General features: G+C 38.4%; 1 protein-coding gene across 4 annotated transcripts in view; it reads right to left on the bottom strand.

The window, feature by feature from the left end:
- Taf1b (TATA-box binding protein associated factor, RNA polymerase I subunit B) overlaps nucleotides 1-7433 on the bottom strand; it is a 68445-nt gene extending 61012 nt beyond the window's left edge. For 2 of the 4 annotated variants that reach the window (XM_074049149.1, XM_020178720.2), the window contains exons 1-3: nucleotides 7351-7431; nucleotides 6002-6100; nucleotides 2132-2219 (exon numbers count right to left, since the gene is read on the bottom strand). In XM_074049149.1, the coding sequence (XP_073905250.1) occupies nucleotides 2132-2219; nucleotides 6002-6100; nucleotides 7351-7368 (205 nt within the window). In that variant the 5' untranslated portion in view covers nucleotides 7369-7431. The other 2 variants (XM_074049151.1, XM_074049150.1) reach the window with 2 other exon arrangements.
- Between the last annotated feature and the right edge of the window lie 5241 nt (nucleotides 7434-12674).

Genomic DNA, 12674 nt, shown 5'->3' with positions numbered 1-12674 from the left:
TAGAGAGTTTCTATCCTTACATTTTCTTTTCTAATCTGTCAAATTTGTGCACATATGCTGAAACTAAGCATTTTGTATAATTTATCAGTTTTTGTTTTCAATTACCAATAGTTTTTATGAAATATTAATCTAAATGCAGAAAAATGCATACTCATAATGTTTTAAAAAAAAGTAAAATTTAAGTTTTTAAAATGTGGAGGTTTTCTCTGGTTTTTTGGTGGTATCAGGGTTTGAACTCAGGGCCTTATGCTTGCCAGGCAAGCACTCTATCAGTTGAGCCATACCTCCAACCCTTTTTGGTTTCAGTTATTTTTCAGATAGGGTGTTACATATTTGCCCAAGCCAGCCTCAGACCATAATCTTCCTTCCTATTCCTTCTTTATGGCGGGGATTATGGCTGTATACCACCATATCTACCCTATTTGTTGAGATGGGGTCTTGCTAACTTTTTGCCCAAGCTGGCCTCTAACCACAATCCTCTCTATCTCTGGCTTCTCCTAGCTACATTAAAAGTATGAGCCACCTCACCCAGCTTAGAACAATGCCCAGAATTCCACATGAAAGTACTAAGTCACTGCTTCTACCAGTTTTCTGTTCCATTTCACAAGGGAACAATGAACCCTTGATGAATGAATAAACAAATGTCAAGAGCCAAGATCTGATGGTCCAGATGAAGGAAAAGGCACTGACAATATTTAAAGAAACGAAACTGGTCAATAGTATTCTGCTTTTGTGGAAATGGTTCCACATACAGGGACAAACTGAAACTCTTGTTAGGGCAGCAGGTGTGTGCTAGGTATTCTAGGTGGGCTTTTCGTGAGCCCTCAAAACAACCCCTCACTGCCAAATACTGTAATGGCATGTCATCAATACGTTTTACACACAGCTTCTGAAGCCTGTCACTGACTCCCAGATCCCTCCTCCCCTGCAGATGGTAGAGGACTCCCTGACCTGAATGTACAAGGTCTCCTCACATTCACTGGCTAACCCAATTCCCTCCTGCAAAGGGTCCCAATCTGTGTAACAGAAAACCAGTAATTCTGACGTATGCAAAAGTTTAGTTTTCAACTGTATCCTGCACACCGTTCTAGAAACTTAGAACCTGAAAAAGTTGTATTTTAAATTCTGAGTCTGTAATCCTATTTTACATAACAAATTGATTTTCCAGAGAAGAAACTAAGGGCAATGAGGCTGCACCTACTGCCTAATGAAGCACCTAGAGTTCCTTAAACAAGTTAGGTTTAAGCTATGCATTTTAACTACTTAAATATGTCAAGTACAGATAAATTAGGTTTTACTCTGATAAAATTTAATAAAAATTAATCAAGTTTTAGCTCAATAAAAATAGCCATTATTAAAGGTTAACCAGGAACATCTGTTAGCATTAGGCATTCCCTGTTACTCACCGAAGAATGTCGTGTATTTCATGTTACATTTTTATATATACATACATACAAACATATGTAGCATCCATATAGCCTTACAGGCACTTCATGTGGAAGAATCTACTGTTATCATTACTCTGGTTTCACACTTGAGAACCTTGTCGTAGGTAGTCACAAAAATGAAAAATAATAAACTTTACCTCAAATCTTGAAGTAATGGTTGATTATATGTATTCCATGCTGAGGCTATCTATTTTAAGGGAAAACAATCTTCTCTATTTTAAAAAGGGTGTGTTCAAAACTCAATGTGAGAAATGGGTTTCTGAAAGTTGAATATCGTGTTTCACTTGCCTGACCATTTCACAGGTGAATCAGTTCACAAAGTAAGCACTTTCCTTTAAAAGCACAGAAATCATATTCAGTCAATTTAAATATAGTCCAGAAGAACATAAGCCACTAGGTAAAAAAATGCTCCTTTTGCTATTATCTTCTGCAGAGCAGTTGTTCCACTGGAAAAGCAACTCAATGCCAAGAAGTAAAACTTCAGAGGGAAAAAAAAAAGAATATACTTCAATACATTTACTTCCAATTTTACCATCAAATTACCAACTTTAATTCAATTTTGCAGTATCTGCTTTAAAATCTGACATTGTTCTCTAGAATCTATTTAAAATTCCATGTCCCCAAGTCACGAAAGTGAAAGATATGAATAAAGAATGATGAGTACATATTGAGAAAGAGCTTACCAAGCTTTCTTTTATTTTTCAGGCCCTTGTTGATGGTTTTTATCTTGGCATTAGGAATAGCTCCAGTGGTTGTAACTTCCTTACATCTCTGCAAAAAACAAAAACAGACCATTAAGAAGATAGCTTTATGACACCCTCAGCATATTTCTACGCTCTGAGAACCAAATTGTGAGTGACTAGACTAACAATGGTAACAGCTTGTGAAAATTATGTAAATTGTAATATTCTGGTTAATCTTTTTGTTGCTTTTTCATTTAAGATTTATCTGTTCCTAAAACAGTGCCTGAACACAGTAATCACTAAGTGGCTAGTAAACAGATAAAGTTTTAAATCACTAACTAACTTTTGCAGATCAAATCAAACCAAAAGTCAAATCTACTCACTTTTTTATCCATGAAAAATACATATTAAGATTAAAACAATTTCTATATTTACTCAAACCGATGATGCCTAACCCACACACAAATTCATTTCAATCTCCTGTTTCATGTATTTGAATTATCTTAAAACAGTTTTCACTTCTGAAAATATGAAAGTATTACTTTGTGTTTTTAATGTAACTTACAGAAGTTTAGATGATTAAACGGTAAGTATAATTCCTACCAAAATCTTCAATTTCAACTGCTCAAGGGCAGGTATCTAAGATTCTTAATTCTCACAACCAAAAAGAAAATATTCAGTCAATGCTGAAAAGTGAAAGTCATTAATCAGCAGGGAAAAGTAATATAATATTCTAAATTTAGAGATTTAGAATAAAATTTATCTCTCATTAAGAATGAAAGAAAAGACCTGTCTCTAACAATAGGATTCTTGGAATACGATCTCTAGTCACAGAAACAATTTCCAAAGCAATTCCTATCAATATACTACATTGGCCATACTGAGAACCTAAGACATGTCAAAATAAATACTAAAGCAGTTACCTAGCAAAGTCAAGTAAAGCTTATAAGGTAGCCAAGAAGAAAAGGTTTAAAATCAGGATGACACAAAACATGAAACAAACAAATAAAAATTTTAAAAGCCAAGCATCACAAACTAAAGCTATAATTAATTACTGGATGGTTATGGAATATTTACATAGTAAAAATTTCAGCACATGTTTACAATAACACAGGAAAGTATTATTAACACAAAAGACACAGTAGTATTCAAAAATTCCCCTTTCCCCTCCCATACATAGAAAGAAACAAACAAAAGAGAAAGAGAAAGAGACAGACAGAGGCATGGAAAAGGGAAGTTATTCAAATATGTATTGATATTATTGTGAAGAATTTTACCTTCACAATTTCCAAATTTCCTATAATAAACATGCATTGCTTTTATAATCATGAAAGTCTATTAAACTCACAGAATTCTTGCCTATGCTTTTATTAAATACCCATGAAATATCTGCAATTGTCTAAATTGGCCTGATTGAAGGTTTCATATTTTTTCCTGGATAAAACATACCAGGATAAACCTTCTGCTTCCTTTACCAACTCAGAAAGCCTTTGCTCAGATTGTAGAAAATGCCTAGCGTTTGAAGAATTAGATACAGAGTAAACTGGAGGGCAAGAAAAGAAGAAAAATCAGATAAGCCGCTCCATGACTTCCATTTTTCATAGATCTAACTACTCTCTCACTGTCCATTCTCCACTCCCCAGATTTCAACACCACCATACTACAGAACTCCAGGCAGCACCAAGTACATAGCATTCTATGGAGTGAACATGTCTGAATGGCCATAAAGCCAAGAGTAACCAGTGAAGTTGCACAAACACAGGTTTGCCTACCCAATGGAAGGAAGGCTCTGAGCTACATGCATATTCTTTATAAAAACTACGTTGGGGCTGAGGATGTAGCTCAGTGGCAGAACACTTGCCTAGCATGCACAAGGCACTGGGTTCGATCCCTCACACACAAACACAACATAAAAAATAAAAAGTAAAAAACATGGTGCCTGCCTTTAAGAACTGTACATCTTAGTAAGTTATTCCATGCAGGTCGACAGTCTTAAATGTAGAGTCAGGTAGGTAATAGGATATTTCAAACTAAAAAGTGACTACAGGAGATTTAAACAGACAGAACCAAATAGAACAGTAGCAAAGACAGAAAGAAAAGAAGCAATTACTGCCAGGCACTGGTGGCTCACACTGTAATCCTAGCTACTTGGGAGGGTAAGATCTGGAGAATCTCAGTTTGAGGTCAGCTTAGGGGAAACAGCGAGACACCAACCAAAATAACCAGAGCAAAATGGACTAGAGGTGTGGCTCAGGTGATACAGCACCTACTTTGCAAGTACATAGCCCTGAGTTCAAACCCCAGTTTCACACACACACACACACACACACACACACACACAGAGGCAGCAATTATTTATGGTAGCTCAATTTCTATAAAAATAGTATGTTAACTTCACCTGCTAATGGCAAATAGTCCATTAAGACACAATCTTCCTTCACCATATGTGAATTTGCACAACAGTACAAAAATAACAGTTAAGTGAATCTTTATTCTCATTTCCTGCATGGGGTGCAGGTATGCATGTTTCTTGGTATTTTCCCCCTACTTTATCTTACCATATTCAAATTAATCCTTGCTTTAAAAAAAAAAAAACAGTAAATAAAACTACCAGTGCCCTAATGTGCATCAAAGGAGAGGACCAAACTTCGTACATTTCAAGTTTCACAACTTGCTGGGTGTGTAATCTACCTCCCTCCCTCCTTCCCACCTTATCCTATGAAACTATTTCCATAATCCAGCTAATGGACATCACCATCACCCTAAAGGCTTCTTCAGTAGATATGTATCTTACTATCCTATCTGACTAAATAGAAAGCAGACATAAGCATCTCAGCAACAGTTGTATGACAGAAATGCAAACTATCTAACAACTTTTCTCAAGAGGATTATTTTTTTTACTTTCAGATATTTTGTCCAGGTTTTTAATTGCTTCAAGCAGAAAGGTAAATCAGTCCCTATCATTCCATGTTGGAGCAGTCACTCATCTGTCACAGTTGGCCTCTCTTAATGATGTGGTGAAAGTTAAGATTTGTTCCTTCCTGGCACTAAATACTTTCAGCAAATCCTTTTCTATGTGTTTGGCCTATCTAGTAGTAGACTATCCATACCCTTGATTATTTTGGTTATACTGGTCTAAAGCTATGGTCGCCAGAATAGGACTGAACACTCCAGTGTAAAGAAGGTAACCTCATTTACCAAGGTTACACAGGACAGTATCACAATCTCTATTTTAAGAAACAGTGTGATGGAGTGAAATGAAGCCTGTAATAAGAAGACTCAGGTTCAAGACCTGGCTCAATACTTTGTACTTGTATGATTTTGGCAGACTCAGTCAACTGTGAGCCCTACTTACTCTATCTATAAATAGGCATAACACTATCTCACAGGTTGTTATGAGGAGGAAAGAAGATAATGGATAAGAAAACATTTGATAATTTGTAAGGTACTACACAAAGGTAAAATGATAATGAAACGTATTTTCAATCCTCCCAAAAATCTTCAATCTTTCTAACAGCCCAGCTTCTAAATCTCTAAGTTAGTGTAACACATTAAAAACTCTTAAATAAATACTAATGAAAAGAAATGCATCACCTTCTAAGTACAGTGTTAATGTGGTTTAACGACAGTCTGCATCAGAAATTCATTTATAAGTATGGCTCAACATACTTTCATAAGCTTAACCTCAATCTAACTCACAAATTCTTTAACCTAAGAGTGAGCACTTGAAAACTACTTACATTCTTGGAATTGGGGAATTGTATGAGTGATTTTTTTAAAAAATCAACTTTTGAGAACTATGCTACATATCAGGTTGAAACCACAATTTTTAAAACATAAACAAACTCATAAATGATATCAGTAACTTACTTCTGTAACATTGTGGCAAGAAGTGCAGTAATATTTGCCTTCTTCAGTAAGACCCCAAGAGACAGCACCACACTGGGAACAGCGTGCTTTAAACTCTTTCTAAGGAAGAAGACAGAAAAGGTGTTACTATCAAACCACGTTCAACACATTTATCAAAACTCTGCAGTTCTTAGTTCTTTTTGAAGGATTCCTTATAAATAAAAATTTAAAAATCACAGAAAACTGAAAATGTATCTCTTGACCAGTATGAAACTAAAACTATTATAGAAAATGTCTTAAAATATGTGTGAGAAAAAAGAAAAGGTGGTAGAAGTAAACTGGAAACAAAGAGGAGTAAACAAAACTTGAAAAATGGTCTGAGGAAAAAATTGAAAAAATGTAAATACAGACAAGACTTCGGACAAAAATTAGAAATAGAACTTCCTCCAGGATACTAAAAACACAAATCACAACGCAACTAGATTTTTATTGCAGTTGCTTCAAGTTTTATTTATTCAACAGTGTAAAGGGTATCAACTATGTGTACACTAGACATTTAACTGGGTACCACGTTCTTTTTTTTTTTTTTGCGGTACTGGGGTTTGAACTCAGGGTCTCACGCCGGCTACACAGGAGCTCTACACTTGAGCCACACCCCCATCCCTTAACTGGGTGCTGGAGATTCAACACTGAGCAGAACAGGTGATCTACTCAAACCATGTATGTATGGTTTATGGTAAATTTTCATTGTAATTTCATCAATTTAGCATTTAGACATTATCCATCATTCAATTAACATGTACTGACCACCTACTTACAAGACCTTTTACCATCGCAGTAACTGTGCACACACAGACTAATTCTCTGCTTTTTGGTGTTTGATTTATTGTGGCTGACTTAATTACCGATTTCAATATCGCCAAAGAGTGCAGCACTTTATGCAGCGTATCAAAAATGCGTGCCGAATTTATTTTGGTACAATTTTCCATGACCGTACTGACGGACAACCACAGTGGTAACTGGGCAGACCCGGATTTGGATTCCCAGAAAGACCGACGGCCAGAGTCCAGCCCCGCCGCGCCCCTCCCTCACCCTCTCCAGCATCGCACCGGACTGTCGTGTGGTCTCGCCGAGGAAGAGCCACGCGGGTGAGCACCCCACAAACCCACAGCTTCACCCCTAAAGAAAAACACATCACCCTCCCTCACCCACAACGTGCTGGAGCCGCACACTCCAGCCTCTCCCAACCCGCGCGCACACGCGGCCCGCCAGGCTCATCCCTCGCCCACGTCCTCCTGGGGCCATGCTCCTCAGCCTCACTCCCCTCGCGCCCCAGCTATCAGAGACAACTGCTCGCGCCACCTCCTCACCGTCTCCTCAAAGTCCATCACAGCGCCGCCCCCGCCGGGACCCGTTACCTCGGCAGCGAGCGCCACTTCCGGGAGCCCGAGAAGGAGCCTTCCGGCCGGAAACTCGAGCCCCTGCCGTTGGGTTCCGGGCCTGCCCCAGGGAAGTCTGTGCGCGCTGCTCTCGGAGCCTAAAACCAACCAATAAGCAAGTGAGCGGCGCCCGCCGCGGAGTGATTGCTAGATCCACGTGGAAGGGTGTCAGCGTGGGCTCCGAGCCCTCTTCAAACAGGACGTCTAGATGAAGGGGCTGTTTGCATCACTCCTCCTTCGGCATGTTTAACGGCTATAAACTCTTTCCAGTGGGTAAAGAGTCACAGAATTGGAAGGCAAGACTGGCAAAGGGAATCCTAAAATTACCTATTGTCCCTGTGTTTTGAGTAGGCCAAGACCGCATCTCCATGTTTTAGAACAATAGACTACACCCATCTTCTCTACCCAGAAACAATCGTTTTAGGATTGGGGTGATATTCCCCCAGCTCAGAAAGCATAAAGGCCACTGATGAAAACTATAATTTTGAGCCTTTACTCCCATTTCCTGCATAGGGAGTAGGAAATGTCGTGTTCCCACCACCACCACCACCACCCCCAACCCTCGCTTTTTTTTTTTTTTCATTTCTCCCTACTTTACCTGTTATACTAAAACAAGACCTTGGTAAAACTTGAAAAAGTCAGAGGTCTCCAGGTTTGAAGAAAGAACACAGGCTGCTGAGTTATAATTATGTTTTAATTTGGGGACCTCCCTCTCTCTGCATGGAATATGCTAGGCAAGCGCTCTGCCACTGAGCTACATCTCCAGCCCTTAAGCCTAGATTTCTTTTTCTTTTCTTTTCTTTTTTTTTTTTTTTTTTTTTTGCTGTAGTAGGGTTTGAACCCAGGGCCTATACCTTGAATCACTCCACCAGATCTTTTCTGTGGTTTTTTCGAGATAGGGTCTGGAGCACTATTGCCTGAGCTGGCTTTGAGCTGCCGTCCTCCTGATCTCTGCCTCTTGAGTAGCTAGGATTACAGGTGTGAGACAGCATTGCCCGCCTAGACCTAGATTTCTAATTATGACTTTCCTTCTTACCTGTGCCTTAGTTTCCTTCTATGTAAAAATTATGTGTTACTTGTAAACCCATGTAGTTAAGCCTCACATAGTAAGGGCTCAATAAATTTAACTATTTTATTCGTTAAACAAGGAGTGTTTATTCCCATTTCCTCTTTGAAATGCAGAAAATGTTTCTCCTTTTCCCCCATTCTTCTCTATTTTATCCTATTATACTAAAATCCTTGATAAAAATTTCCACCTTGTGAGACTCTCCTTTTTTTTTTTTTTGTGAGACAACTTGAAATTTTTTTCACCTGTGTGGATCTCAACTACCTGTGATTTTGTGTGGAAACTAGGATTCTGAGAGAACCCCTTCGCCCCCTCACCCAGTGACAACAGGATGGTCAAGAAAGTTCTCACTGAGAGAGGCTTTTTGATACAGACATATATTTCAAGAAGTTAGAAAAAGAAGGTTAAACTGGAAAATAATGGGAAGAAGGAAATTAAAAAGATAAGAAGCTGGGTGCTGGTGGCTCACACCTGTAATCCTAGCTACTTGGGAGACCCAGATCAGAAGCATCATGATTTGAGACCAGTCTGGTCAAATAGCTCACAAGACCACCCCCCCATCTCCAAAATAAGCAAGGCAAAGTGGACTGGAGGTGTGGCTCACAGGATAGAATGTGTGGTTTATAAACATGAAGCCCTGAGTTCAAACCCTAGACCCATCAAAAAATATATATGGAGGAGAAATTAACTTTTAAAAAGCAAGCATTCAATAGAAATGCTCCACAAACCAATGTTACCTCTTTGAAAATAATGAAAAATTCAGTAAACCTGGACAGATTGATCAAGAAGCAAGACAAAATTAATTAATATTAGGATGATGAAAGTGGTACCACTTCAAATATCATAACCAGTAAGAGGCTGTCATGCACAACTTTAGGTCAATTTGAAAATTTTGAGGAAATGGACAAATTCCTAGAAAAACACAAGTTATCAAAAGGTTACACAAGAAGAAATAGAATATCTGAACAATCCTATAGCTATTTAGGAAATAACTATTTTTAAAATGTTCTCACTGGCTGAGGGTGTGGCTCCAGTGGTAGTGAGGCCCTGGACTCACCCCCAGTACTGAAAATAAAATAAAATAAAAATCTCACAAAGAAAACTCCAATCTTAAATGGTATAGCTGGTAAAGTCTACCAGACTTTTTGCTCAGCTGGCTTTGAACCACAATCCTCTTGATCTCTGCCTCCTGAGTAGCTAGGATTACAGGTGCGAGCCATTAGTGCCTGGCTTGACAGACTTACATAACAAGGATAGCCTACAAATTAATAGTAAACAATCCTGTTAAAATAAGCAAAAGACTTGAACAGGTATCTCACAAAAGAGGATAACTAAATGTCAATAAATACATTAAAGTGTGCTTAACATCACTATTGACCAGAAAAATGAAAATTAAAACCACAATGAGCTACTATTACATACCCAGCAGAATATTTAAAGTTAAAAAGACTGACAATATCAAGATTGAGCACAAACACATAAACTGGATCTCTTCTGCTTTGCTGATGGAAGTATAAATTGGTAGAAGCATTTTGGAAAACTGTTTAGAAGTAAAACTAAGTATACTCTAATTATGACCTAGCAACTCCACTTCTAGACATACACTCAAGAGAAGGAGTGCATATGTTCAGCAAAAGATATGTGTGATTGTTTTCATAAATCTTACTTTGTAATAGCAAAACCCGCAAATCTCCAGCAATAGGATGGATAAACAAATTGTAGTCTAATCATAAGTGGAATATAATGGAAAGGATAAATTACTGCTGCATACAGCTATAGGAATTAACTTAGTGATGTGTAAAGGAAGTCTGTGGTTGGAAATGCCACTATCATTGAAATATGAGATCCATTTACCCCCTTCCTTGCATCTGGACTGGTCTTGTGATCATCGCTGGCCAGTAGATGCTGTTTCAACGATGTACAACTTCCAAAGCAAGATCTTTGTGACTTTGGCTTTTGCTCTTATTAGGATGCTCCTTCGTGAAAAGTCAGCTGCCATAGTAAGAAAGAAATCCGACTGTCTTGAGACAACCATGCTGTGAGAAAGCCCAAACAGGCATGTAAGATAGAAGGCACATAAGAAATCACGCCTGAATGAAGCTTCTTGGACCTCCCAGCCTCGTATGCAGTAGACCTCATGTAAATGACCTCGGCTGATGCTAAGTGGATCAGAATTGTGAGTCAACAAAATGTTACTTGTTTTCACTTTTTTTTTTTTTTTTTGAGACTGGGTCTCAATATGTCGCCTAGGCTGACCTGGAACTCACTGTGTAGCCCAGGCTAGTCTGGAACTGGCTTTGCAGCCCCGGGTGGCCTCAGACTCACAATCCTCCTGCCTCCACTTCCTGAGAGCTGAGATTACAAGTGTGCACTGAAATGGTTTTGTTTTAAGTCACTATGTTTGTTACACAGTAAGAACTAAGTTATACAAATTGGTCCTTGAACTAGAATAGTGATGAACCAAAACCTAAAACATGTGCCTGGATCTATTTCTATCTTAATACCTCTTCTAGATAACAAGACATCAGAAAACAGTTTTGGACATGCATCCCTATTGTATGTATTTTTGTATAAATCACACATACGTAGGACTGTTCTAGTGATGTGTATCATAGGAGACATATAATATAAAACAATGAGATAAACATTTAAATAACTTATCAACCTAATAAGCAACTTTCCTTTCACTGAAATATTAGTAATAGTTACGTAATGAAAAATTTCACTGTTTTTTAAATTATGGTTCATTACTATATAATACAGTGATTTGTAATTCTGGTCCTAATTTCAGTTTATTTTAATGCTTTTTGCTGAAGGTCATCACAGTAAAAGTATCTTACAAAGGCACATAGAACCAAGTGTGTTCATAACAATGGAAATCTCTACAAACACTCATTCTCAGTGTGCTTGCTCCATAGCATAAATTTCTTCCCCCAAAGAATTTACCTTTCATACATTAAACAATGAGTGCCTAGCGTGTGCCCTGCACTATTTTAGGCACATTAGATAATAAAGCAATGGACAATGACAAAAATCTCTAATTCATGAAGCCAACACTTTAGGTGGGGGAAGACACGTAACAAATATGTAAATTAATGTTCATAAAACATATTGGATGAGAAAAACATGATGTACAAAAATAAAGCAGATAGAACATAGATGGAGTGGAAGGTTGAGGGGTCGAAGTTGCTATTTTAGATAGAGAGGTCTCAGAAGACTCCTCCCATAGCAATGACATTTGAGAGGAGGTTTAGGAGTAGTACAGGTCTCAGCTGCACAATAAGTGGGGAATAAGCACTCCAGGTGCAAAGCCCTTGATACAGAAGGGTGGCCTTTAATAAGCAGGGAAGAGTGTAGTGGGGTACGCAAAGTCAGAGAAGCTGCCAGGTTCAGATCGTGAAGGCCTTGTTGACTATGATAAAGCGGTGGGAATGTGATTCAGTGGTACAGTGCTCACCTAACACATGCAAGGTCCTGGTTTCCATCCTCAACACAACCACCAAAATATAAAAAAAGTCATGAGAGCAGACATCTTTGTCAAGGGACCATGATAAGGACATCAGAATTTATTCTCAGTTAGATGGAAAGCAGAGGACAGGATCTGACTTACATTTAATAAGAGTCTCTGAGTGTGTGGAGAACAGGTTGTAAGGAAGCAAGGGAGAGCAGGAAGATCCCTTTGGATGGTATTGAAATAATCCAGGTGTGGAAGCCAAGCGTGTGGTGTATACTATAAACCCAGAACTTGGGAGGCTGAGGCAGAAGGATTGTGAGTTTGAGGCCAACTTGGGCTATACAGCAAGACCTTACCTCAAACAAAAAAAATCCAGGTGTGCAATGTTGGTGGGTGATAGTGATGACGCTGAAGAAAAAAGGTTAACTTCTGGATGTACTTAAAAGATACAGGCAAAAAGTCTTTCTAGACAGATTGGATTGGTGTAAGAGAAGATTAAGAATGACTGCAAAATTTGGGGTCTGATCTGCTGTAAGGCAGTTAGCAATTACTGGGACCAAAAAGATTTGTGTGGGGCATGTGAGAGCGTCTAGAGGAAAAAACAAGAGTTCGTTCTGTAATTTATTTACGTTAGCAATACACATCGAATGTTCAAGTGGAGATGTTGAGTACCAGGTTGAACAGATGAGTTGTATATTCAGGGGAAATGGCACAACTGGAGGAATAAGTTTGAGA

Source organism: Castor canadensis, chromosome 12, assembly GCF_047511655.1.
Source record: "Castor canadensis chromosome 12, mCasCan1.hap1v2, whole genome shotgun sequence".
NCBI classification, from domain to species: domain Eukaryota; kingdom Metazoa; phylum Chordata; class Mammalia; order Rodentia; family Castoridae; genus Castor; species Castor canadensis.
Note: the sequence above shows the minus strand (reverse complement) of the source record. Positions and strands in the feature narration are given on the sequence as shown.